This window comes from Solanum dulcamara, chromosome 1 (genome assembly GCF_947179165.1).
Source record: "Solanum dulcamara chromosome 1, daSolDulc1.2, whole genome shotgun sequence".
Taxonomy (NCBI): domain Eukaryota; kingdom Viridiplantae; phylum Streptophyta; class Magnoliopsida; order Solanales; family Solanaceae; genus Solanum; species Solanum dulcamara.
This window is the reverse complement of record NC_077237.1, coordinates 13,396,236-13,422,785: the sequence shown is the minus strand read 5'-3', so window position 1 is coordinate 13,422,785 and position 26,550 is coordinate 13,396,236. Positions and strand designations below refer to the sequence as shown.

General features: G+C 39.2%; 1 protein-coding gene across 3 annotated transcripts; it reads right to left on the bottom strand.

The window, feature by feature from the left end:
* On the bottom strand, positions 1-26,550 carry LOC129902318 (MICOS complex subunit MIC60, mitochondrial). 3 transcript variants are annotated; one of them, XM_055977537.1, is made up of 13 exons: positions 26,378-26,550; positions 26,084-26,147; positions 23,527-23,958; positions 23,239-23,313; positions 23,056-23,157; positions 22,768-22,908; positions 22,493-22,570; positions 22,192-22,284; positions 21,996-22,115; positions 8,816-8,893; positions 6,832-7,011; positions 768-869; positions 1-659 (listed from the first exon to the last, which is right to left on the bottom strand). In XM_055977537.1, the coding sequence occupies exons 1-13, from the start codon at positions 26,386-26,388 to the stop codon at positions 426-428; spliced, it is 1,710 nt and encodes a 569-aa protein (XP_055833512.1). In that variant the 5' UTR covers positions 26,389-26,550; the 3' UTR covers positions 1-425. The 3 variants fall into 3 exon arrangements, with proteins under 3 accessions (XP_055833512.1, XP_055833494.1, XP_055833501.1); XM_055977519.1 differs by having other exon boundaries at positions 23,239-23,958; XM_055977526.1 differs by lacking the exon at positions 768-869 and having other exon boundaries at positions 23,239-23,958.

The following is a 26,550-nucleotide window of genomic DNA, read 5'->3' as shown; positions in this document are numbered from 1 at the left end:
TGCTTGACTGAGCTCTTTCAGTTTAATTTGTTTAGGAAACAATCGAAGAAGTTATCCCGTCGTCTGTCTGAGCTTCCTTTATTATACATGCTAAACAGGGTAACAACAGCAAATAAAATTGTTCATGGGAAGTAGAAAAAGCAATAGGTTTTCCAGCTGAACATCCTTTTCATGGTTGACCTGAAAGAAATAATAACAGAAGTAACCCGTAGTACAACAATATTGCTCGATAGTGATGTAGCTATCAACAAAATTATTCCCTGAATCAAGGCAGGCATAACTACTTGGATTGCAACAAGATGAAAAAAGGGATAGTGTTGCAATCATTGAAAATGTCAACATGTTAATCACCAAAAAGCCATTCTTGAGCGGTTTTTTGTAGGCAGCAGTAGCTAGACGTTTGATTGCTATAATGGATCACTGTATCAAGTTATGCTAATAGTGGTGGCATAAGATTGCAGCAAGGTTAGTGCTTGCTCGGTTATAGCTCTGTTCCTAGCACGCTTAACCCAATCATCAACAACTGCTGCTGCCTGAGTGTCCTGTAAACCCTTCTCAAGGGCATCAGCTGCTTCTGATAGTTTTCCCTGAGCTAAGAAACTCTCAACTTTATTTATGAGGGCTTCAATTCCATCACCAGACTGGCCAGCCTCCCTAACCTGACATCCAGTACAAAATTATCTTATGGGGGTAAAAATACGAATTCAGTAAACTTTACTTCAATAATCAGAGTAGTTTAACTCAAAGAAGGGTAAATGCAAAGAAACCTTTAACCAGGATGCAACACTAGCCAAAGAATGTGTCAATATCCCACCCCCACCTGGAGGAATCAGGCTAAAGTGGCGAAGTGTCCCCTTTAATGTATGAAACTGTTAAAAATGAGAAGCAATTAGAAACAGAACCATCCAGATTTTGCTCAGGTACAAGTATCAGATCTGCAGACTTCGATGTAAGAGCAACAAATTCCAATAAAGAAATCCCGCTCTAGTTATTCCTGCCCCCAAACAGACACACAAGACCATAGACTTTAGGCAGAAGTAGCAAAAGAAAAACAAATTCAGATACCTAGCAGCAGAAATCATACAATTCATAAGGAACAAGTACTGTTGACATATTAAATGATCACAAGAGAAGCAAATTTTAAAACTGGTATAATTTAAACAGTGACCAAACTCTTCCATCACAGTCTTGCAAATTGTCTAGTAGTGACGATTCAACCAGGTCAGGAAAGAAGGAACCAGAAAAGGAGCCATTGAGTTTGCCCAAAAATATTAAATGTAGAAAAGGGGTTAGTAGCAAATTTGAAATTAAAAGTTAAAATTACTAGAAATTATTGTATAGCAGAGCATCTACTTTCTCAAAAATTGGGGAAATTTTTTAGATTTAAATTTGATAACAAACCATGTGGAATCCCACTTTGTGACAAATAGTCTTTCTTCCAAGGAAATGGATCTTACGCAATGGTCCAATGATTCTAGTGTAAGGCTTTGACTTCTTGAAGAATAAACTGATTCAAACTCTGGTATTACCATGAAGGACAACAATAAATATACTGTGGTGAAGCAGTCTGTCGTGAAGCAGTCTAAGGCTAGATATGAAGTACCTAATGGACTGAGCATATCATTACGTCTACATCAAGCATTTGGGCCTCAGAAGGTTAACTCGGCCTTTATAAACACTCAGTGCATACTCTCAGAAGGTTAACTCGGCCTTTATAAACACTCAGTGCATACTTGATGTGCAAGTAGGCAGACTTTTAACGTTTCCAAGTACTGACAATGAGAAGGCCTTCATGTTGCCAAGGAAATTGAAGACCGCTTCTCACAACTGCTTTTTCCACACCTCCGGATATCTGGTGCCAAATTGTCGCCCCTTTCCTTATTTCTTTGATAATAGAGTTGGCTATCTTTGTGGCATCGATTGTACAAGTTCGTGAAGAGGGCTGGACGAATGGAATGAGGGAAAGCAGCTCGATCGACAAAAAAGAAGAGTAGCCTCCCTAGAACCTGGCAAAGTCATTATCAATGAATTCCTGAGCAATTCTCAACCAACATATGCGATTCATTCCCGTAAAGATTATAACACACAAGAAGACTCCTTACCGCTCCGTGGGTAGCGGGATGAGTGATACATCTGGCGAGTGCCGGTGAAGAATGCAAGCAAAGCTGGAGCTCGGGTATTGATATATTCCATCAAGAGAAAGGAGGCAGACTGGTAAGAAGGCCAACCACATAGGGGGGCAAACCGAAAAACTCAGCTTTTCGGAGCGGACCAATCTTCCGTGCCCCCCCCCCTTTCTCTCTATAAAAAAGCCTGCAGGAAGCGCGAAGAGCTAAGCCACTAATGTCGTGGCGAAGGTTAGACCTCATAAAGTCAGCGAAGCTAAGGTTTCGTATGTGTTATATCCTTTCGATTGAGCGAGAACTTATAAGGAAGGCCTTCATTGCCCTTTGAAAAAAGTCAAAAAAAAAGAGCGCTAGGGAAGAGAGAAAGTTGCAAAAGTGCTTCTAGATCTCATGGAATAAGGCAGAATTTCGAACAAAACTTTCCACCTCTTTGCTTTCATAGAAAAAAGAATTTAGGAGATGAAATCCGATTACATTACTGCAGGCCAAAATTGGATTTGAAAGAGCAAGCCAGAGAAAAGAAGCGTTGAGATAATACCTTTCATCCTAATCTCATCTACTGAAAAAGTGGTCCCCCTTGATCACCTGAAGAGATTTTTAGGCAGAATTGGCATAATTATTACCGTGAGGATTGAGCTGCCAAAAGAGATTATCCTCCTTTGGGCGGGAAGATAAGATTTATGCAGTCCATAGAAAAAGAAAAAGAAGAAAGTATTCTGAAGCCAAATGCTCTTGGATGGGTAGTTGAACAGGGGGATAAATCCTTTTTTCTCCTTTATATTGAATGTAGTCAATCATTTTGAGGTCATGAGAACAAAGAGTCATAGAGATATGAGAAGTTTTGCTTTCGCTATCGACTGACCGTCCTGTTAGCAGTGCTATACTAGATTGGCACCCTAACTGGTACCTATACAGCTACTCCTTGTCAGTTGCTATATTTTTTCACCTTGAGGCTGAGAGGTTAACTCCTTCCACTCTCAACCGCCTTTGCTTATCTTACTAGTAGCTCTATCTATTGGTACCAGCCGGGGAACTCCCTCTTTGCGAGCTACTTACTTTATCTGAACCCTCTACCGACAGATGCGCGAATTGCACTGGTCATTGTGCGGAATGCCCTCTAAGCCAGTCAGTCAATGGAGGGACCGGGGCGCTAGGTATTTACTTTCTTCTAGCCGTAGGTGTGATCAATGCCATTGAGCTTCGGTACTCTAAAATAGTAGTTGGAATTCGCTTCTGAGTGAGCTTCCTTCCTTATGCTCTGGCCTGACCTTCACGAACAGCTTTCTTTCAGCTACCAACTTCAAAGCTTGATCTCATCTCTCTTCTTTTGAAAGTTTAGTACTATTATTGTTGGCATGGAAGGAGTTCATCTTGAATTGCCAGTACAGTGATTGGAGGTCTTCCTCACCTGTTCTAGTGACATAGGACCATCCGGTTGAGAGAAGAGACTTGAGATTAGCCACTAGGTAAAGTACCAAGGAGAGGATCGGCTTCAGCCATAACCAATACGGAGGGATTGACATAGTAAAGGAGGCTAAACAAAGCTATCAAAGGGATGTGCCCAGGCTCGGAATATTCTTTTGTACCCAAGAGTAGCCCTATTTCTAATAGGAGCAATTCAAGCATTAATTAGTACTACCTCAGATCTAAAAGGAAAAGGGGCAGCCCGGTGCACTTAAGCTCCCGCTATGCGCAGGGTCCGGGGAAGGGCCCGACCACAAGGGTCTGTTGTACGCAGCCTTACCTTGCATTTCTGCCAGAGGCTGTTTCCAAGGCTTGAACCCGTGACCTTCTGGTCACATGGCAGCAACTTTACCAGTTACTCCAAGGCTCCCCTTCTAGATCTAAAAGGAAAGGAAGGAGAATAAGGGAAGGTGCCAAGTAGCTGATTGCACATTACTAAGGCAAGGAATAAGACGTCTGAGAAGGGATGCCGAAAAAAGGCTTCAATTTAATCTGGTGCAAAGTCAGTAGTACTAGGGCCTTAGAGTTGGAATTTCCAACTATAAACAAGTGTAGCGAAGTCACCTCCATTCTCGATTTCTATTGCGACAGAGGAAGGTATCATAATAGAGTCAAAATCACGATTAGAGTCGGTCCGGATAAAAGAAAGAATCCAATCTCCTTCTTCCTGATCTTATTGGCCTTACAGCGGGCCTAAGAGCAAGGAAGTCTCAACTCCCCAATCCCCCAAGGTGAGGGGTGAACCTTCTGTCTGATTCAATCTCATCTATTGCTGCTTTCGAATCGGCTAAAAGAGTATTTTGATGTCACTTAGGAGAAGTATAGGGAAGTGTGCCTGAGTCTTCTATAATAAGTAGTTGTGACTTGGTCTAGCTAGGATAGAGCCATCCTAACGAGACTTTCTTCTGTTCTAGGTTTTCACAAAGCGGTATCAGGGTATGAGAACGCCTCTCTCCTATATATAATCAAGTCTTTGGTTTAGATCAATCAATCCTCAATCCGGGCTCAATGATCGGAATGAATGGCTTTCTCCTGTATCCTCATGGATCCAACTATTAGGTTCGTAGGTTTGTGGTCCGTGCCTAAAGCAACTCTTTTCAATTCGCGAACGTTTAAGAAGTCATCTCCTGATTCGTTGATCTATTGAGCTAAGGCAGCTCTGCATATAGTGTTTTAGACTCATACTTCATCGCCGCCTGATCCTTTCGAACCTTAATCTTAAGAAATTCCTGAACGAGAAAGCGGTATGTATGGTTGGCGTATGCCTGGAAACTAGTCCAGAATGATATCATCAACTGCACGATAGACCATGAGTAAGCATTTTTGACAGCAAGAGAAGAGTCCTCCTCACAAGGACCGACTCTTTTAGGTGCGAGGAGCGATCAACCGCGAAAAGTCAGTAATAAAGAATCCGCTCTCCGGTAAGCGAAAGAAAGCAAGTCAAAGCCTGCCAAGGCGTCAAGGCAGTTCGACAAAGGCAGAAAGAGTCTCCGTCCTAAACACAGAAGGAAGGCGGGTTTGTCAATGCTTGAACTGATTGATCTAAGTGAGCTACGAGGTTAGTCTTCTAGGATCAACTTGCTTCAAAGTGCCCATTAATTATTTGTGAATTTCAGGAATGATCCTATCAGTGATTATGTACTAGGTTTATCTAATGAATTGAGTCTTCCAAGAAAGGTTTCTAATGAATCTGCTAATTGAGGTTCTAGATTCGTTCAAAAGGCAGAAAGGAATAGGCTAAGGGTCGTACCTTAATGATCCCTAACCATATTGATGTTCCTGAGTTCTGTTCTTTCTGGTAGCCAATGATCTAAGGGAGCTAGCAGTGCAAAGATACTCAAAAGTGGTACGCGCACATAAAAAAGTGGTTGGACGGTGTCTTTCTCTGTTTTGTTCCTTCCTCGGCAAGCTTGGGAGTTTCCTGATGTAAGCTCCCTGATTACATGGGAAACTAGAGGAACCTTCACCTAGAACATGTATGGAATCAGCTCCAACAGGGTTGCTTAAAAGCTCTAGAGCCCAGGTGGACATTACTTACGGTCTATTTTTGTTCAGACTATGAGAGTAACAGGACCTAGCAAGGCAGCTGATGGGACCCCTTAGCAGAGTAGCAGTTAACCTTTCTGAGAGCTCAAGGAACTGCATGTGTATTGCAGATGGCAATAAAGGATCAAACCAAACCTTAGAGCTTAAACATTAGTGATCCTACACCAAGTTATCAACCCACACTTTTCAAGATCATCACAAAGATGAACCAAGATAGACCCAAACCAGAAATTTGTGCAAGGCATGTACCTCTCAAATGATTCAACTCTATGAAACATCACACATCACACTGTCTTGTCAGTCTTGCACCCCAATCATGGCAGCTTCACAACAATTATCAGATCTAGACTGGTTGAAAATTTTTATCACAGCTCTATCACCCATATATTTGGTATGGAAAAAATTCAATGTCTAATATCCAATCCTCGGAATATTTGAGAAAGGAATTAAAGTTAACCAAAAACTTCAATAGAGTCTCATCCATGGAGTTCCATATTGAAACTTCCTAGAGCTTCATACTAGTGCAGGTCCTACATGGAGTTCTAAATCTTGGAAACTGAAGAAAATTAACATAAATACAACTTGGAAGTCCCAAATTAGATTAGGTCTTCCTGACAGCTGTTCTCAGGATAACACTAATCTTTGGATGGACAACAAAAAGAACCAGAGTTACAGCTCTTCAAACACTTCAAATAAAGATAAATGAAGAATAAACATCACTACTTAAAAACTGTAAACTAAATTATCCTGTTCCTTTGCAATCAGGATCCTTGCTTTACCAATGTATCACCTCCTCTACCATTCTATTTCTAATGATTTCTTCTTCACCAACATGGAGAAACAGTTACAGTATCAGGTTCTTCTTTTTCGGACGTAGCATGAAATTCAGAACAAATGAATGCAGCGGGAAACGAAGATTTCTCCAGCTGTAGTAGTAAGAACGTAGTGAAAAGGAAACAGCAATGCATCACATGGAAAGAACTCTACGCTAAGGAAAAAAGGAGAAACATATTCCTTTTCGTTTTCTTTTGTAAAAGGAGAGAGAAGCTACTAAGTGGATATCCCATCTAGGCTTTATAATAGTGGTAAAACATAGGTTGCAAGCAGCTAGCAAGAAACTGATCTATAAGCACAGGAAATGTTCAGCCCTAAATCACAGTACAACGCACAATTCTACAGTGTTTCAGATGCTTGCCTTATGATTCAGTTGTAACACAGTATCTGAACCATATCTCTGTGTTTCTTCCGGAAGAGAAGATAGAACCAAATCCAGCAGTGAGTTGTTATCTATCCCTTCAAGAGAAGTGTGAAGAACTTCTATTTCTTTTTGAATTGGTAACCCTTTGGATAGTGCATCTTCCAGAGCAAGCACCCCCTGCAACAATGAACAATCAAAGGATCCCATGCATAGAGCTTAAACACTTAACACAGGTTTTAGCTAATATATGAGTGGATGGTTAGCATTGTTTGTACCCAATCATTCCCTTCTATTACCCTTGCCTGGGAATACAATTGTGGAAAAATAACTGGTTTTACAGTTCAACAAACAAAGAACAAATCAGTATCAGATCACCCCTGTACTTCCTCAGCAACAACCACTGTGCTATTCTTTTGGTTGGATGCATCACATTACTTCTATTTTAAATGGATAATTTGTTTATGTTCTAAAAGTTATTTGCTTTTATTGACAATATGGTTTTTAACTTCCAACTTCAGAATGAGTAAGACATCACCTTGTTAAATTACAGTATGAATTTCTTTCTCTTATTATACAATTTTTTTTAATAGTTTTTTCTCTTAATATACATAATCTTTGGGAAGATGCAGACTTCATGAAGCATGAAAGCCAACGGCCATTTTTTTCTGATTAGAACATGAGAGAGCTAATTGACTTGAGCTATAGGAAGAGTTCCAACCTTAAGTTTCAGAAGTTCTTTAGCAATAGCATAAATGAAAAATGGTTTACTGGAATGGTGATTACCAGAAATAAGTGAGATGGTTGCATTAGAAATTGTTTAGCATAGATTTAGGAAAGCTGCAATCGTTCCAAACAGAATTCAAGATCATATTTCACAGAGAAGTGGGAGCTGTTAGCCAAATTATTTTGTACATGTGTTGATGGTAATTCAGGAAAACAGAAAAATGACAATGTTAGTTGTACATTGGGTTTACCAGCTAATGTAGCCGCTAGCTGGTCATTGGGAAGGGAAGATGGTTACTGATGAGAAAATTTTGGCAGAGTTTGTGGAAGCTCCGAGTTTCCAAATGATATTCAACACCAATTTTGGTTGGAAAAAGGGATCTGTTTAGACATGTTACCAAATTGTTCCTTTTTTCTTTCATGTGTTAAGAGGGGAAAAAAGGCTTACAGTTGCAACTTATCACATTCATGCAAGAGATTCTCCCCCTCTCTCTCTCTCTCACACACACAACAGGTCCTCAATTTTGCCTTCTTTGAAAATTAAAAGACAAAGGACTGAAAACAAAAACGATCAGACCACCAATTTAAGGAAATCAGAGAGTAAAGATGAAATGTTAAAAAAGCAGTGGTTGTTCTACAAGAATGTGTCATTTGATGGATATTAGCGTGCTTAATAAATCTCCTTACTAGGGCATGGCTAAAGCGAGTTTAGTAGCACCCACCTCCATCATGTAATGGTTAGTAAGCAGAAGTGAACTGAACTTCAGCTGAGAAAAGGATGGAATGGATGTTATTCACAATTAGAATGGTTGATTTATGGTTTTCAACTCTTCATGGTGTTTGTAGTTGAGCCGAAATTGATTGTCTTGAAATTCCAATTGAATTTAAAAGTTTGGTTTAGATCTTTTGGACATGACACCAGATGTTCCCAAATTCTAGCAGCGCAGTCATATACATAAAGAAAGGACTGTATATACGTAGTGTTGCAGTTGCATCATATATGTGGAGAGGCAAATATAGCAAGCATATACACTAACAATGTGCAGAAGGCAATATAGCAACCATATGTGATAATATTCTGTTAGTAGTTCAACAATAATCTGGACTAAAGATTAGCATCATCCCTTATGGAGAGATTCTTCAGAATGAAAGAATTTATGTATACATTGTCTCACACCCACCTTAGAATAAAAGAAGTTCTTTCAAAAGGAAGGAGAATAGAAAAATAAAAAGAAAAGTACAGCAGAAGCATAGTTACCAGAGCAAGCTTGTGAACAGAATGACTCTGGCGAGCCTCTTCAGACCGTGCATAAAATGCCATGCACAGAGCATTTATCTGTAAAACAATAATAACTCAAATCAAATCATCAATCATACAAAATGACAACCACTTAAACAACTGAACTATGGAGAAACACTCTAGAAAGTGGTGTTTCAAGATAAATAGAAGTAAGAATATATGAACTGCAAATTTAGCTAGCATAAAAAGATATCTAGGTTAATGCTCCAAAGGAATGGTATATATGATGATATAACACACAGAATGGAAAAATAATGTTTGGAAAAGAGGAATGCTGCTGGAGTGTTGTGCCGTAGGAGGATACCTACCAAAGTGTGAGACAAGTTAAAGAACCCACCATTTCACCATGAGAAAGCCCATCATTCATTCCCACATACCATTGCTAATCTCAGAATCACTCTATCGAACTTGTCTTTCACTTTGGTAGGTATCCTCCTACGGCACAACACTCCAGTAACATTATTCACAAGACAAGATGAGCATGACATAGATCCATATGATAAGATGAATATGCGATCATACCATGTTAGATAATGAAAATCACAACATCTTACAGAAAGTGCAAGTAACACAGGATAAAAGAAGAGAGGATCACTTGAAATTGTTTGGATATGTCCTACATAAATCTCCAAATGTACCGACTTGTAGGTATGCCACCATGATGATCTTTTACTGAATGACACTGATCATTGAAGGTGTAAAAAGCAGGACGGGGGGCATCAAAAGTCATATAAAAGGAAGTTGTTTAAGAAGGCATACAAGTTCTCGGAATCCATACAAACTTAGCAAAAATTAGATGGAAGCAAAAGCCAACATAGGCGGTACCAACAAGTAAGAATTAAGTTTGCACTGTTGATTCACTTGTATCAGGTTTAAAGTAAAGCAGGAGCTATTTTAGTATGTTTAGAGATTTGTCTGTCGGTAGAAAATGTAGAGAGTCTAGAGTTAGAGAACGCCATACTATTGAGTATTGATAGGAACAGGTCTGGAACAGAGCAAAATAGATACAAGATTCATATAGCTAACCCAAAGAGTTTGAGATTGAGGCGAAATTGTTTGAGAGGTTAGTAAGGGTGAGGGATTACTGGAGGATCAGCGTATTGTGTTGTGTACCGTGTCTCTATTATCACACTTTTTTGTTGTTAGTGTTGTTTCTTCATTGTAGACTTTCCTATTCATTGCTATGTTGTCTTTATTGTCTTTTATTCTTTTACTTGGGTTTGAGGCACTTGAGCCGCAGGTCTTTCGGAAACAGCCTCTCTACCTCCTCGAGGTAGTGGTAATGTCTGCGTACACTCTACCCTCCCCAGACCCCACTTAGTAGGATTCCACTGGGTATGTTGTTGTTGTTGTTGTTGTTGTTGTTGTTGTTGTTGTACTGTTGTATTCCTCAGCATTAACGAATGTTGGAGACCATCAAAAGGCACACAGAAAAATTACAGAAGAGAACAAAGACTACCTATAATCTCATCTACATCTTCTATATATTGTTCTAACACCAAAATTAAAAAGATAATATACAATTCCACTTAACTATTGAATGGAATTAGATCTATCTTCAAAACGATCTACCATTCCTTTCTTTCCACACTGTCCACCATACACAGGAATTATCCTCCTCCATTTCTTTTGGCTCTTGCTTCCCCTCTTCAAATCCAGCAGCTCAACAAATTCAGCAATGTGTTCTGGCATTGTCCAATTCACTTTAGTGAGGTTAAAGAAGATTTCCCAGATTTGAGAAGTGAATCTACAATGTAAAAACAGATGACCATTTGTTTCCCTAGTTTCCTTACACATGAAGGATCTGAGAACCAGTGGCAGACCTTGTTTCTGCAGTACTTCCTGAGTAAGGCATGCCCTTCTAACAACTAGCCAAGAAAAACACCTAACCCTGATAGGTCCTATGTTTTTCCATATATTCCTCCAAAGAATTGAATTACCCTCAGTACCACCCCTGATACCTCTATTGTAAGCCCTGTTGACAGAATAAAGACCACAAACTCTGCAGTCTTGCTCATGGATTGTGGAAGGCCTTCCACGAAGTCCATGCTGATATCTTGCCAGACTCGCTCAGGAATTGGAAGAGGTTGTAACAAGCCAGGAGTAGCCACAGTCTCCATTTTGTTCTTCTGGCAAACCTCACATTCCTGCACATGTTTGTGCACATCCCTTTTGATCCCTTTCCAGTGAAAGACATGCTTGAGTATATGCAAGGTAGCAAACATTCCACCATATCCTCAAATAACACTGTCATGGTGCAGCTGCAGCAAGTGTTGTTTTAAGGCACTATCATGACCAACCATCACTTTACCCCTCCGGAAAATCAACTCATTCCTGTACACATAGTGCACCTTAGCATCTGGATTTGCCTGTAATTGTTGAATCAGTTTAGAGAGTCTCACATCTGAGACATAAGTGTCTTTGATCTGTTGAACCAGCTGACTAGTTACTATAGAGATGGCATATAACTTGGCAACTCTAGACAAAGCATCAGCTGCAAGGTTCTCCTTTCCATTCTTGTACACAATGGTGAAATCATATCCCAAAAGGTTGGCAATCCACTTATGCTGACTAGGAGTGGATATCTTCTGTTCCATCAAGTTCTTAAGACTTTGGTGATCTGTTCTAATAGGGAAATGTTGACCAATGAGGTAGTGTCTCCATTTCTGGACAGCAGCTACTATAGCCAGCATCTCCTTTTCATTGACAAATAGCCTAGTATGTTGAGGTCCCAAGGCCTTGTTGTAGAATGCCAAGGGGTGGCTAGTTTGCATTAGGGCTGATCCTATACCATCCTCACATGCACTTGTTTCTATTACAAATCCTTCAGAAAAATAGGGTAATGCCAACACCAGTGCTGTCATAACCTTCTTCAAAGCACAAAAGGCCTGCTCAGCTCCCTCATTCCAGTGATAAGTGCCCGTCTTCAATAGATCATACAAGGGCCTAGCTATCACCCCATATCCTCTTATAAATTTTCTGTAATATCCGGTCACTCCAAGGAAAACCCTCAGCTCCTTGAGAGTTTTAGGACAAGGCCATAGAACCATTGCTTCCAACTTCTTTGGATCAGCAGAAACACCGCCTTGACCAATGACATGGCCGAAGTATTCAACTTCAGTTTCGCCAAAGGAACACTTGCTCATCTTGACAAACTAACTATGGATTTTCAACACTTGGAAAGTTGTCTCTAAGTGAGACAAGTGACTAGACCAAGAAGGGCTATAGATAAGGATATCATCAAAGAACACTAAGATGAACTTCCTCAGATACGACTGAAAAATGTGGTTCATAAGGTTTTGAAAGGTGGAGAGGGGCATTTGTGAGACCAAAAGGCATCGCCACAAATTCATAGTGGCCATGGTGGGATCTGAGATAGTGTTGTCAAAGGCGCAGTCAAACCTTGAAGCGAGGCTCAAAACGTATTGAACGCTTCGCTTCGCTTTATGTGCGCTTCAGTGTAATCATCAAGGTTCTAAGACATACTTCTGCTTGCCAATGGGCCTCTTTTGAAGAGGTGACACTAAACAATTGATAGATCACTTTATCATAAAAAAAATTCAATTCCTTTGGTTATATAATTGTCATTCATGTTTATATTTGTTAGTCTTGGACTAAACATATATATTTGTATTTTTTTTGCCTTTGTGCCTTTTTTATTAAAGCCCACGTTTTATTTGCGATTTGCGCTTAAAGCCCCAACGGACCTTAGAACTTTCTTGCGCTTTTTGCCTTTGATAATGCTGATCTGAAAGCAGTTTTCTCAGTGTCATCAGAACACATTCTGATTTGATGGTATCCAGACCTCAGGTTCAACTTAGAGAAAAACTTAGCATTTCCCAATTCATCCACCAATTCTTCTATGACAGGGATAGGGAATTTGTCCTTGAAAGTGGCTCTATTTAATTCCTTGTAGCCAATACACATTCTCCATGAACCATCTTTCTTCTTGACCATAACTATAGGTGAGGAGTAAGGGCTCAAGCTAGGTATGATCACTCCAGTTTGTAGCAACTCCTGAACCACCTTCTCAATTTCATCCTTCTGAGAAGATGGATATCTGTATGGTCTCACATTAACAGGTGAGGTTCCTTCCTTGAAAACTATTCAGTAGTCATGATCTCTATGTGGAGGCAGGTCACTTGGTATAGAAAAAAAAGAACTATACTTACCAACCAACACTTGTAATGCAGGGGATGGAATCTTACCTTCCTCAATGACCTTCAGTTCAGCTAAACTCAGTGATTGATTCCTTTTTTGTTGCACAAATGTGGCTGTCATCATACCCAGTCGTGCGGGCTTGTTGAATAACTTTTGCACCTTTCGACCATTGACCACCTTCAAATCACTAGGTGAACTTCCCCTTCAGAAGATCTTCCCATTTACCAGAAACTACATTCACAGTTGCTTAAAATTCCACAATATATCATCCAGTGTAACAAGCCACTGGATTCCCACTACCACATCAACCCCTTCTATAGGTACAACTAACAAATCAGACAGGAACTCAGTTCCCTGCGTCTTCCATTTCACCCCTTTGCTCACATAAGAGCCATACACTTTACTCCCATTTGCCATCGACACCGCAAAAGATGAAATAGGTTCCAGTTGGCAACCTGCCTTTTGGCAGTCTCCAAATCAATGAAGTTGTGGGTTACTCCTGAATCAATCAACACATGGATCATTATCCCCCAAACAACAACCTTTACTCTCATGGTTCTATAATCCAATGTTTCATCCATGGCATGAACTGAAATTTGAGGATTCATAGATGTGTCCTCACCTTCTTCTAAGCACGGATTCTCCTCCGGACATTCCCCTGTCTCGTTCTCTTCCACTTCTTCATCCAACTCGAAGATAAACAATTGTCTTCTCTTCCTACAGCTGTGGCCTGGAACAAACTTTTCATCACCTAAAACAACCCTCTTGCCCTTTTCTCGTCCATCTCTGCCCCTGTTAATCTTCTTAACCCCCAAAGGGCTGAATTACCACTGAAAGTAGGGGGTTGTGGATTAGAATTCATACCTTGCCCTCCATTCCTTGAAACTTGAGACCAAGAATTTGGAGTAGGCAACAAGGATTTGTTCTGCCTTTGGCCATACTGCCCTTGTCCCCTCTGCAACATCAAAGTTCATTCAGCTAACTTAGCCAAGCTGCAAGCCTTCATCAACGACTTAGGAGCTAACATTAGAACCTGAACCTCAATTTCAGGTTTCAAATCGTACAAAAAACAACTAATACAGTACTCCTTAGTCAACTCCACTTGATTTAATTGCTCATCAAATTTATCGAGAAACTCCTGGACACCCCAGTTTGCTTAAAACCCACCAACTCCGGCATGGGGTCATCCTACAAGGTATGGCCAAATATGTGGTGCAGAGCCCCCACAAAATCATTCCGAGTAGGCAATCCTCTTCCCAACCTAGTTCGCAACATAGCTTGGTGCCACTGTAATGCCCTTCCCTCCAAGTTAATGGAGGCAATTTTAACTTTCAACTCTCCTGCAGTTCTACCGTAGTAGAAGAACTGTTCGCATCGATAAATCCATCCTCACAAATCATCACCCCTAAATCGCAGAAAATCAACTCGATTGTACCGAAAGGCCCTATGATTAGGGTTCCTAGGCGCTGTCACACCCCCTTCTCCCCAGCTAGACCCATCGCCAGAACTTTGGAGTTGGATCAACCATTGTCATTGCTGCTACCATTTTATGAATCTGTTCCAGTGCTCTTTCATATCGTTCTCCCATCACTCAAACATCTTCGCAAATATCTTCAATGTCACATTGCATTTCTCCATTTCTGGTAACGTCTAGCATCATTGCAACCTAGAATCGATGGCCCTGATACCAATTGGTGTGTGCTAATTGAGAACACAACTCTGCAAGTCTAAAAGATCAACAAACAAGAAACACCTTTGAACGACTATTGCAGGAGATGAACCTCCAAAGGTAAGTGGAGAGGGAATTCAGCGAAGAGAATAAGAGAGAGAATATTATTGCAATCATGCCTTCAATGTTTATGCAGAGGGATCCTTTTATCCCTCCCAAAAGTAGTTGGGATTCTAACTGTCTAACAAACTAACAGAATTTCGGAAGTGCCTAAACTGCCCTTGATTAGCCTAATCATTTGTAACTAAGTTCTTAGCTCAATTGTGTATATAACAGATAAGAATTTTTCAATGAAACTTAATCTAACCATACCTCCTTCCAAAACAGTTTTGTGTGGTCATTTCCTACTTTGTAACAAATATCTACTTTATGCTTGTCCCATAAACAACTTATGGATTTCTAGACTCCCACTCCAGATGTACTAGAGACCTAATCTGTGCACCAACCATTGTGTTGACCATTTTTGCATAGTATTACTTCCTTCCAACGAGATAGATCAACTTCGTTATACCTCCATAACCACTTCATCGGCAAGTTGTTGTTATGACTTCTCAGGTTTCTAGTGCCCATCCCATCTTGTTTCTTGCTAAGTTGGACAATTTTCCATTTTACTAGATTATAACCTCTGTCATCTTTGTTGCCTTGCCAGAGAAAATCTCTTCTTAACTTGTCTAGTCTTTTTATCACCTTGGTAGGAATTGGGAATAATGACATCCGTAAGTAGACAGAGTCTAGAACGGAGTTGATCATTGTGAGTATTTCCCTTAGAGAGAGATATAGGGCCTTTCATACTGCAAATTTGCTCTGTCTTTATGATTACATCTAGATTTCTAGTGTCTTGTGTTTGTGTCCCAAAGGCATACCAAGATAAACAATTGGTAGATTCACCACCCTACACGCTAAAATGCTAAACAAGCTTTGGATATTAGGAACTTCCTTAATGGGCAAAAGGCTGCTCTTTCTCCAGTTCACTCTTAACCCAAAACAAGCTTCAAAAATACCTGAATCATTCTAATATACCTAATTTGTTCAACCTCAGGCTCACAAAAGATAACTGTATCATCTGCACAAAGTAGATGACAGATTTCCAAATTGTTTTCTTCCCTATTTTCTAACTTGAAACCTGTCACCCATCTATTCTCAAGGGCAATTCTCATCAAAATATACCCTTCATTGCTAGGATAAACAAGAAGAGAGATGAAGGGTCTCCCTGTCTTAGCCCCCTTTCTAAGTTGAAATAACAGTAATTCCCTATTCATTTTTTTGATAGAGGTAACATTTTGTATATCAATCATCAGCTCAAAGCTGCTATCCAAAAATTTACAGCATATCCGACATCCACAGGAGTGTGCCTATCAAACAAAAAGATAAAGAAAAAAGCAAAACTATCACTAGATCCTCCTTCATCTTATAAGGATCCTAGGATGTCTACAATAGCCACAGGATCATCTATATACTCTGAACTACACCAATAGCAACAAGTGATAATGCAGTTCATTTTAATCTTGTGCAAGGGGCTGCTCTTGTTTTCAAAACTTCTTAAATTCCTACAAAATAACTGCTGGGACAATTCTCCATCTGTTCTTGTCTGTGCTGCCATTACCCTCCAAATTCCAACTTTCTAGAGCTTGTCCTGTTCTTTTAGGAACAGTCCAGCTTATACCTTTGAAACTGATAAATAAATTCCACAACTGACCTACCACTTTACAATGTAAGAACAGATGGCTAATTGTCTCTGCAAACTGCTCACAAAAGCAACATCTTGGGCACAACTCTATTCCCCTCTTCATAAGATTCTCTTGTGTAAGGACAGCCTCTTCCACCACCAGCCAGGTAAACACTGTCACTTTATAAGGTATTTTAACCTTCCATATAAGCTCCAAGGTAGAAAATTAACTTGGGATCCCATATGATTCATATCTCTATATGCAGAGCTAACAGTGAAATGACCTTTGCTTTGGCCCTTCCTTGAAGCCTGAGAACTGATTGAGTGTGCCATAAAATTCAGACCATACTTCATGGAGAGTAGACATTTGTTGTTGGTTGAGGTAATGGATATCTGGAAACATGAGTTTGAGGCTTCCATTCCCTAACCAGTTGTCTTCCCAGAACCTGATCTTCCTCCATTGTTCACATTGAGGTCTGTTTTTGCATCGAAACTATGCCATAAGTTTCTGATTGATTTCCATAAGCTGATTCCATATGTGGATGTCACTTTCTTGGTCTTCCAAGGCCCTTCCTTTTCGTATTTGGCTTGAATCACCTTCCCCCACAGGGACTATTCTTCAAAAGGGAATCTCCACAACCACTTCATGAGAAGGCTTCTATTATGCTTTCTAACATTTCTGATGGACAATCCTCCCCGTTGCTTGGAAAATTGTAACGTCTTCCATTTGACTAGGTGGAAACCTTTATATTCCTTCTCTCCATACCACAAAAAAATTCTTCTTAGAGTATCAATTCTTTCTTCCACCTTTGCAGGGAGAGGGAAGACTGCCATTAAGTAGGTTGGTAATGCATCTAAGACTGAGTGAATCAATATCAGTCTACCACCTCTTGATAAATATTGAGACTTCCATCTAGACAGTCTTTTCTCACATCTCTCCACAACTCCATTCCATATCTCTTAAGATCTGCTTTTGGCTATCAGAGGCATGCCCAAGTAAGTTGAGGGTAACTGTCCTATTTCTCCCCACCCCACCCCCCAAAATGTCCACCAAACTCTGGATTCTGGGCACATCATTGATTGGGAAGATGCGGCTCTTTCTCCAATTAATGTGCAACCCTGATATTGACTCAAACAATATTAGGATTATCCTCAAAAGTTTTAATTGGATGTCTTCTGCGTCACAGAAAATCAAAGTATCATCTGCATATTGCAGATGTGTGATTTCCAATCTAGTAATCACCTCCTTACCCACATTGAAACCTCTTATCCATTCATTCCTATGAGCTGTTTTAAGCATACCGTTCAAGCCTTCCATGACTAGCAAAAAAAAACGGTGACAGAGGGTCACCTTGTCTCAATCCCCTGGTTGCTGGAAAAAAACCTTCAGGAGAACCATTAATCAAAACTAAGAACCTGAGAATACTAAAACAGAACCTCATCGATCTAATCCACTTCCTCCCAAAACCCATTCTATGCAGTATTCCAAGAAAATATTCCCAGTTGACGTTGCCGTATGCCTTCATTATGTCCAGTTTACACGTTATACCTGGGATCTTATCCTTTTGCCTTGAATGAAGACATTCATTTGCAATGAGGACAGCATCAGTGATCTGTCTTCCTCTCAAAAAGGACATCTGTTGAGTGCCAACCAGCTTTGGTACCACCTCTTTTAATCTTTCTGTTAGAATCTTGGAGATCAACTTATAAACACTCCCGATCAGACTGATTGGTCTGAAATCTTTCAATTCTTTAGCTCCATTCTTCTTTGGGATGAGTGCAATGTAAGTTGCATTGAAACTTTTTTCAAAAACTTCATGAGAATGGAAGTTCTGGATAGTAGCCATTACATTCCCCTTTAGAATCTCCCTTCTCAAAAAAACACATAGTATACCCATCTGGACCTGGTGCCTTGTCTATAGCATAGGCCTTGAGTCCATTGAGGAGCTCCTCTTCTTCAAAAGGCTTCGGTAGCTCTTGTTGCTCCTCCTGGAAATCCTAGGTCATGGATTCATGACGTAAGAAGGTCTCCAATTTTTACTCTAACAATACAACTTCTTATAGAATAAGACCATCTCCCTCTTGATAGTTGATGTTTCTGTTAGTTCATTACCTTCCACCACCAATTTGTCTATATGATTGGCTCTCTTATGAAAATTTGCAATCCTTTGGAAGAACTTAGTGTTCTTGTCCCCTTGTTTAATCCACAGCGTCCTTGATCTTTGCCTTCAAGCTATCTCTTCCTTTTTAGCATAATAGTAAAACTCCTTGTTTAGGCTTGTCTTTTGAATTACTTCCTCCTCAGATAGGGGTCTGTCCTGCTGAATATTGTCATACTCAGTGATTCTGTTGAGTAAATAACTTTTTCTTTTCTAGATTCCCATATGTAGTTGAGCTCCACCGTTTTAATTTGGTCTTCAAAGCTCTTTAACTTAGATGCTAAGATATAGTCTGGCCTTCCTTCAAACTCAAATGATGTCCACCATTCTTTAATTTTATCATTAAAACCTTCAGTCTCCAGCCACCAACCTTCAAATTTAAAGTAAGATTTGGTATATACCTAACTGCCACTTGTGAGTGCAATTGGTGAGTGGTCTAAACATACTCTTGGCAAAAACTCCTGCTTTACATTGCGAAACTCTTCCCCCCATTCAGTGGAGAACATTATCCTGTCAATTCTGGATTCATAGTCGGAGTTGTTCCCCTTTGTCCAAGTGTAGTTACCTCCCTCTAGTTGAGGGTCGATCAACTCCATATCCTCAATCATATCAAAAATCCAGTCATATAAATGGAGTTTCTTGAGCAATTCTTCTTTTCTGAGGCATACCTTGCAATATTAAAGTCACCAACTAGAATCCAAGGTCCATTCATTCCTTCTTTCATGCTTAGCAGCAACAACTTCTTTCTAGAGACTAGAATCGTTTGTACTAAACCTCCACAACCATTTCATGAGTAAGCTTTTGTTGTGAGAAGCTAAGTCTCTAATGCCCAAACCTCCCTTGTTTTTCGGTTGTTTGACTTTGTCCCATTTGATGAGATGAAGACTGTGAGAATTGCAATTTCCTTCCCAAAGGAAGTCTCTCCTAATCTTTTCCAGTTGATCAAGGATCTTGCCAGTTATGGAAAAAGTGACATATAGTAGTGGGTATGCTATCAAGCACACTATTGATAAGAACTAGTCTTCCTCCCATTGATAGATATAGCATCTGCCATGAGGCCAATCTTTTTTCATATTTCTCTATAATCCCATTCAAGATATCAACATTCTTGAATTTGCTACCCAAGGGTAGGCCAAGGTGGGTGGGTGGAAATGTCCCAATAGAACATCCCATGATACTTGCCAGCTCTTCAATATTAGTGACATTATTGACCAGATATATTATGCTTTTCAACACATTGATATGCAGTCCTAAAAGAGCTTCAAAGAGGAGGAGAGTAAGGTTTAGGTATAACATTTGTGTTGAGTCAGCCTCACAAAAATGAGTGTATCATCAGCATATAGTAGGTGTGAGACTGTGACGGTGGCCACGGGACTGGTACCTACACTAAAACCTTGAATCCACTACTTATGTCTGGCCTTTTCTAACATTTTGCTCAGACCCTCCATTTCTATAATAAACAAAAAGGGGGAGAGGGGATCCCCTTGTCTGATTCCTTTCTGAAGAGAGAAAAAGCCCCTGGTCCTCTATTCACAATGACCGAGTATTTCACAGTTGAAATACTAAATTTGATCCATCTAATCCACCTGTCTACGAAACCCATCTTCTTTAGGATAGAGATAAGGTAAGACCAGTTGAGTTGATCAAATGCCTTCTCAATGTCGAGTTTACACATCACACCAGGTTCACCACTTTTAATCCTTCAATCTAGCACCTCAGGTGCTATCAAAGTTGCATCAGTACTTTGCCTGTGCTTTATGAAGGCATTTTGATGTGTTGAAATAAGTTTGCCGACAATCCTCTTAAGCCTTTTTGCCAAAAGCTTGGACACGATCTTGTATACACTACCAATGAGGCTAATTGACATGTAGTTTTTTAATTCCACAGCTCTTTCTTTTAGGTTACAGTGCAATGAAGGAGGCATTGCATGATTTAACCATATGGCATTTCTGATGGAAATGTCTGAGAGCTCCCATGAGCATGATCGCAATCCTCCCTGGTGATAAAGAAAGAGAATTTTGTAATGATTTATCTCCCAACACTTGATCGTTTTCGAGGATAAAGACCCATTCGTAATAAATGCAGCAGGATGCTAGTTTTCAGTGTAAGAAATTCCTCAAAATTCTGTAGCCACCAACCCCCATCCCTCATTAAAAGAAATTTTCTGGAATGATGACCACAACTTTGTTGTGTCCATTAACTGTAACAACGGAAAGGAACCTCCCATACTTATTAACTTTTGAGAACAATAAATATTAAGTGGAGAGATCTCTGCATCTCCACAATTTAAAGTTCTTCCCCTGTTTTCTGATGCATCCCTCATTCTTCTGCATAGCCAGCGTAAGGCTCCTTTACTCAGAGTTAACCTTCTAATAGAATTTCTGGCATTCTCCACCCAATCGAACCTAAATACTGATTCTGAATCTGATGCATACATAGAAATGTCACAAGATTTCCCCCCAGATCTAAAATAAAGACTGTTATCCATTGAGAGAGAACAACTGGAGCGATACAAAAGAGTTAAAAAAAAAAGGTAGGAAAAGTGGGCTCCGGTGATCGGATATCGCCGGAAAGTTTGGGGCCTCTAAGAAAGACCTAGGGATATGTACCTGGGAGAGAAAGAAGAGAGATATTTGTGGTTGTAATTGTTATTATTGTTGTATAAGATTAAGATATAGAACATTCAGCAGACAATCTTGATATATAACTTCTTGGCAAGTAGTAAGATTCCTTATTGGGACAAAAGAAAGAAGATACATACGGTTGAGCAATCCATAAACGTCCAATGCTAAAATACATGATAAAGAATGTAATATGTTCTCCCACCCATCATACAAAGCATCGTTTGTTTCCTTAGACATTATTATACTTAAAGGTATGTGAAATATAATACCGTAGGCCATAGACAAAGTAAGAATTGAAGCCATACATACAGAAATATAAACTCATGAAAAAATGAAGAAAAAACTGCAGTCAATTACATCAGTTATTTCGCAATGCACGTCAAACGAACATTGTACTTGCATCCCACAACAAAAAAAGAATCAAAATAAGACCTTCGCTTGCCAACACTACTTTAATGGAGCAGTCATGTTGGAGTAAGTTTTTTCCATTTGCTAAAGAATAGGATGCAGGTGTTGGTAAGTTTTTTCCATTTACTAAAGAATAGGATACAGGTGTTGGTCTAAACAGATTTATTTATTTAGAAAGGGAACTGTAGTCTAAACAGAATTTAGGATAGCAAATTATCTGATTCCCTTATCTGTAGTTCCAAAATTTCCTCTTATAGATGTTTTAAGGCAAAGACAGCTTCTAACTCACAGTTGAATAGGAATGTGCATAATAATTTAAGAGATTGGTGTAAAATCAAATGAAAAAAAAGAAACTTCGATATGTGGAAAACTAATATCTGGGAAGCTTTACATGGAGATTGGCTTCAGCCATTTTTTCAATTTGAGATGCTTTCTCACTTGCAATAGCTGCATCCAATTGTGCTTTACTCAACTCCTGGGCTTTCTTCAACTTCAGTTCTGCTTCAGCTTCCTACAATTACGAATCTGCATTAGTCTGCTGGACAAAAAATATCGTATTTTATATAGTCTTAAGAGAGTATTAGCACCTTCTCCTCAAGCTCCGTCTTGTAATCTTCTTCTAATTTTTCTTTAAGTGATTTCAAAGCTGCGATGGCTTTTGCTCTTTCTTTTTTCAGTTCCTAATGAAGTTTTCATCATTAATCAGTCCAACAAAGAGATTAGGATCATGAAAGACAATGATAAATCATCAACTAAGATGACCCTCCACACATGTGACCCTTAAAGAAGTGAAATGTGGCAATGAATAGTTTAAGAACTGGAATTATCATACACTGCAGAAGCCTATATGAGGGTAAAATAGGAAACCAATAACAAACATGCTACAACCTTATCCAGTAAGTCCTCTCGTTCAGCATACATAAGTTCCCTGGCCCTGGCATCCTTAAGCTCCTTTTCATATCTCTCCTAAATCATGAGAGCAGAAAAAGTTTAAAATAATAACGTAATAATAATAATAATAACAACAACAACGACGACAAGTAGCAACACAATTAAAAGCAAATCATGTGGAAAAAATACCACAAATCTTAAGAGTGAAGTATCAAAATAATGTTATAACATCCTCTTTTCAAAATTGTGCAGAATTTGTCAAGGTCTCACACCTTCATATCTTTCTTTTGTTCAGCAAATAAGCGAGCATCTAGCTCTGCTTGTATACTCTCAGCTTCATGAATAAGTTGCAAAACATCAACCACCAATTTTCCATCCTTTGATATGTAGGCATCACCCAGCTCTTCAACAACCTACAGTTTCATAATGCAAAGATTAAGGAAAACCAAATAGGAGATTCTCTCTCTCCTTCCCTCTCTCATATCCTTCTGTCTTTTCCTTTTTTCTTTCATTCTTTTTTCTTTGTGTGTGTGGGGGGGGGGTAAGGAAGGAGAATATACCATATGCTTGTCAGAAGAAGTTGTAGGGGTAGCTCCACCCCCATTTCTTAAATAGTATTCATCAAGGAGGGAACTAGGTTTTTCATCATGATGAGGAGCATCCTTCAAAAAGTAGCCGTTCAGAGAACCATGACAAAATTTGTAACTCGCAAGATAAAGTTGTCAGCACAAATTGGTTTATACCTCCGTCTTGGCTCGACTGGTTACATGCTCTGGAGACATTACACTAGCCTCATTTTCCTTCGGAAGTGTATCAGCCTGCGTAAGAGTTGGAGTGATTTCAATTGCCTTAGACTGCACTGCATCAGTAGTTACCTCTGGGCTCTTTATATCCAAAGTGTCCTCAGGTGATTGAGTAGAAGTAAGACTTGTTTCATCAGGTGAAACATTTTCCCGATGGGAGCTGGGTGACAATTCTTTTACTTCAGTATAGTTGGCTTCTCCACCAGTTATCTCTGATGAATCTTTTACCTGAAATTGACTTTCTGATCCCGTAGCTCTTGGCTCTTCTGATCCAGAGAAATCTTGTCGAGTTCCAATGCTCTCATCAGTTTGCTCCAGACTATCAGACTCTACAAATTTAGACTCAGTATCTGGTCTTCCTAAAGTTTCACTATCTTGTGAACCTTCACTACTTTCCTTTAGCTCCTTCACACCTTGAATGGCAGTTCCTTCCCTGGCTAATTCAGGGCTAGAATGGGGCTCTTTAATGAGATACTTATCTAAATATCCAGTTTGATAAGCAGCAAAAAACCCAGCACTTAAAGCAACAGATCCAATAATGAATCTCGGCAAGAGACTCACTGCTTCTTCGGGCTTCCCAGTTGAACCTGGCCCCCGTGGTGGCCCATTTTGTTTGGGTGAGACTGAGAACTCTCTTCTGGAAAAAAGATAGGAAGGTACCTGAACCCATATACCGAAAAACAAATGGGCAAACAAGAATTCAATGTAATCTAGTTACCGTAAGACGTAGCACTAGTATTCAAAGAAAATGCGGGGACAAATTTTTTTTCTTTATTTTTCTTGTGGTAAAAGTAAAAAGGGAAAAAACAAGCAATGATAATGGAGATTTAAAATAAAGATTATGAGCATTGCCAGGAAGGGTCCATTTATGCCAGTCGTCGTATTTCTCTCCAGTACAATGGCATTAGACTACCTCCATTGATGCATCATGATTTACAACGATGCACCAACTCATTTTGGTCACACTTATCAAAAGAGTTTCTCCAATCCTTGCTCTTTCTTTCTTTTCTTTTTTAATATGGTAGCCTAAACCTACTTTACCCTACAACCCCCTCCCACGAGCAATCCAAGATAACACATCGCCCAGATTCTCGAAACTTGCAGCAACAACAATCTCCTTGTTAAAAAACAGCTGCCCTCCTCACTTTTGCTCCCTTAGAGACTCAAATCCATAACTCATGGTTAAATGATCTTGTTTTACTCTCTTCAAAAATCATATTTACTCTTTCTTTGTGAAGATACTGATGTAACAGAAGCACAAAACTACGTACAGCATCCAAACTGAAAAGTTCTACTTTTTACCTCTCCACCATGAGGCCCCCAAGAAATTCAAGTTTGTCCATGTCATAGCTAATAAAAATGGTTCTTTCTTCTTCGTCATAAAAGGCACAATAAACAACAACAAGGAGCAGATTTCTTCAAACTTTGCCAGACCTTTTTTTTTTTGAAACTGGTAAATATAACTTAGCCAGACCTTCTTTGAAGCTTGAGAACTTAAGAAACAAAGCAACACCCACTTCTGGGAAGCATCGAACAGGTTCTTTGAAGCTTGAGAACTTAAGAAACAAAGCAACACCCAAGAATTTTTTCAAATTAATAAACTCATTTCCCTTATCAAAAAACGAAATTAATTATTTAAAAGATATAACTTAATGTTATGGATGGAAAAATAGGTGGAAAAAAAAAAGGTAAAGCTCATAAAAATAGTCGTAGCGATAACATTCAAAATTATATGGATAATTGTGCAAGTAAGTTATTTTGGTTGAGCCTATTGGTTGTTTTTTGTTTTTTTAAAAGGATTTTTTTTTGTCTTTCAGAAAGCAGTTTTATTTTGTTAAACCAAGAAATATGTTTTCATTTTGTGCAATACTTTAGAAATACTTCTCTATGCCACAATGTCCTGGGTACAAAGCAAATAACGCAAACTAGTACAAAATGCTAACATAATATTTGGTTATGTTCTTTCCAATTTTACTTATGCAATTCCCTAATCTCTCATTGCTTGTCCTAAAGAGGAAAGGTAAAAAAGAAAGAAAAGAAAATAGACCACCAACAAACAGAACAAAAGAAAAATATTGCCTTGAAATATTCCTCCATTTGAGAATCACTAATACTTTCACATATTCACTTAACAAGAAACTTTTAAGGACAAAGCCTTTATGGAACATCTCCTCTCATCTTGGACCGTGCTTCCAACTATTAATAAACATCACCTATGATCCACCTTCTTTTGAACTTCTAATGAACAAAACCTTTTGCTCATGCCTTAACCCGAAAGGCAAATACTTGGCATCTATGTGTAACCATCACTGACTTGTTTATTTCATCATACTAATCAAATATCCTGATAAACTAGGCAAAGATACTACAATGGGTGATAGAAGATAACTAATTTACTTCATTAACACCACCTAAATATTTATTTCCATAAGGTTAATCAGGAAATGACAACAACCAAACAAAGCTGCTGCATGATGTGATACACCACAGTTCACCCTTCATAATATTTTGCTAGTGCCTTGATCACCATTCATGATAGTTTGCTTGGCTCTCCAGCACCCACACCAGATCTTTTTTCTCAAAATAAAAAAGAATTTTATCTATTTTATTTTATTTTTTGATGATTGTGGTGTCCAGACTAGTTTTCGCTCACCTCAACTAATTCCACAAGACACCTGCAACCTCCCAGCAGCAACAGGCACCAAATAACTCTATCCAACAAGGCTACCTGATGTTTTTTGTTTATCTATTTTAACATGAAAATAAGACGATATTCTAGAAGTACCTGTGTTGTAACCTCAACTGGAATTCTTTTTACTGATTGACCAGCCGAAAGTCGCAGGATGGACCTGCAAAGATTTAAAAAAAAATTAGAAGATCTCAAATTAGTTCAACCACTCAATTTTCATGCAACAAAATTAATTTCAACCCCAATTCTTTTCATTCAAATACTTGTGTAAATTTAATACTATAGAGTAAAATCAACAATAAAATCGACTCTGACAAACTAAGGAATGAACAAAAGCTACGGAATATCAGAGAGATAGCTATAGAAATTGAGATTTTGGTTTAGGGTTACCTTCGCAACATGGTGAGAGGATTGGCTGGCGCCAAATAAGGTGTTTTTGAGTGGATTTGTAGCTTGTTTGAGATGAAGCTCTTGCCAGTGGCGGAGAGAGAGTTTTGTGCTTCAGCACGGCGATTTCATTTGCTTCTCTTACACACGGATTTTCTTTATTTCTGCATCCCAAA

Coding starts and splice junctions, on each gene's coding strand:
- LOC129902318 (XM_055977519.1), bottom strand. Junction 22,285..22,492: donor GAGAGGACTTACTGGATAAG/GTTGTAGCATGT, acceptor AAACTTCATTAG/GAACTGAAAAAAGAAAGAGC. Junction 660..767: donor GTGTTGCATCCTGGTTAAAG/GTTTCTTTGCAT, acceptor ACTGGATGTCAG/GTTAGGGAGGCTGGCCAGTC.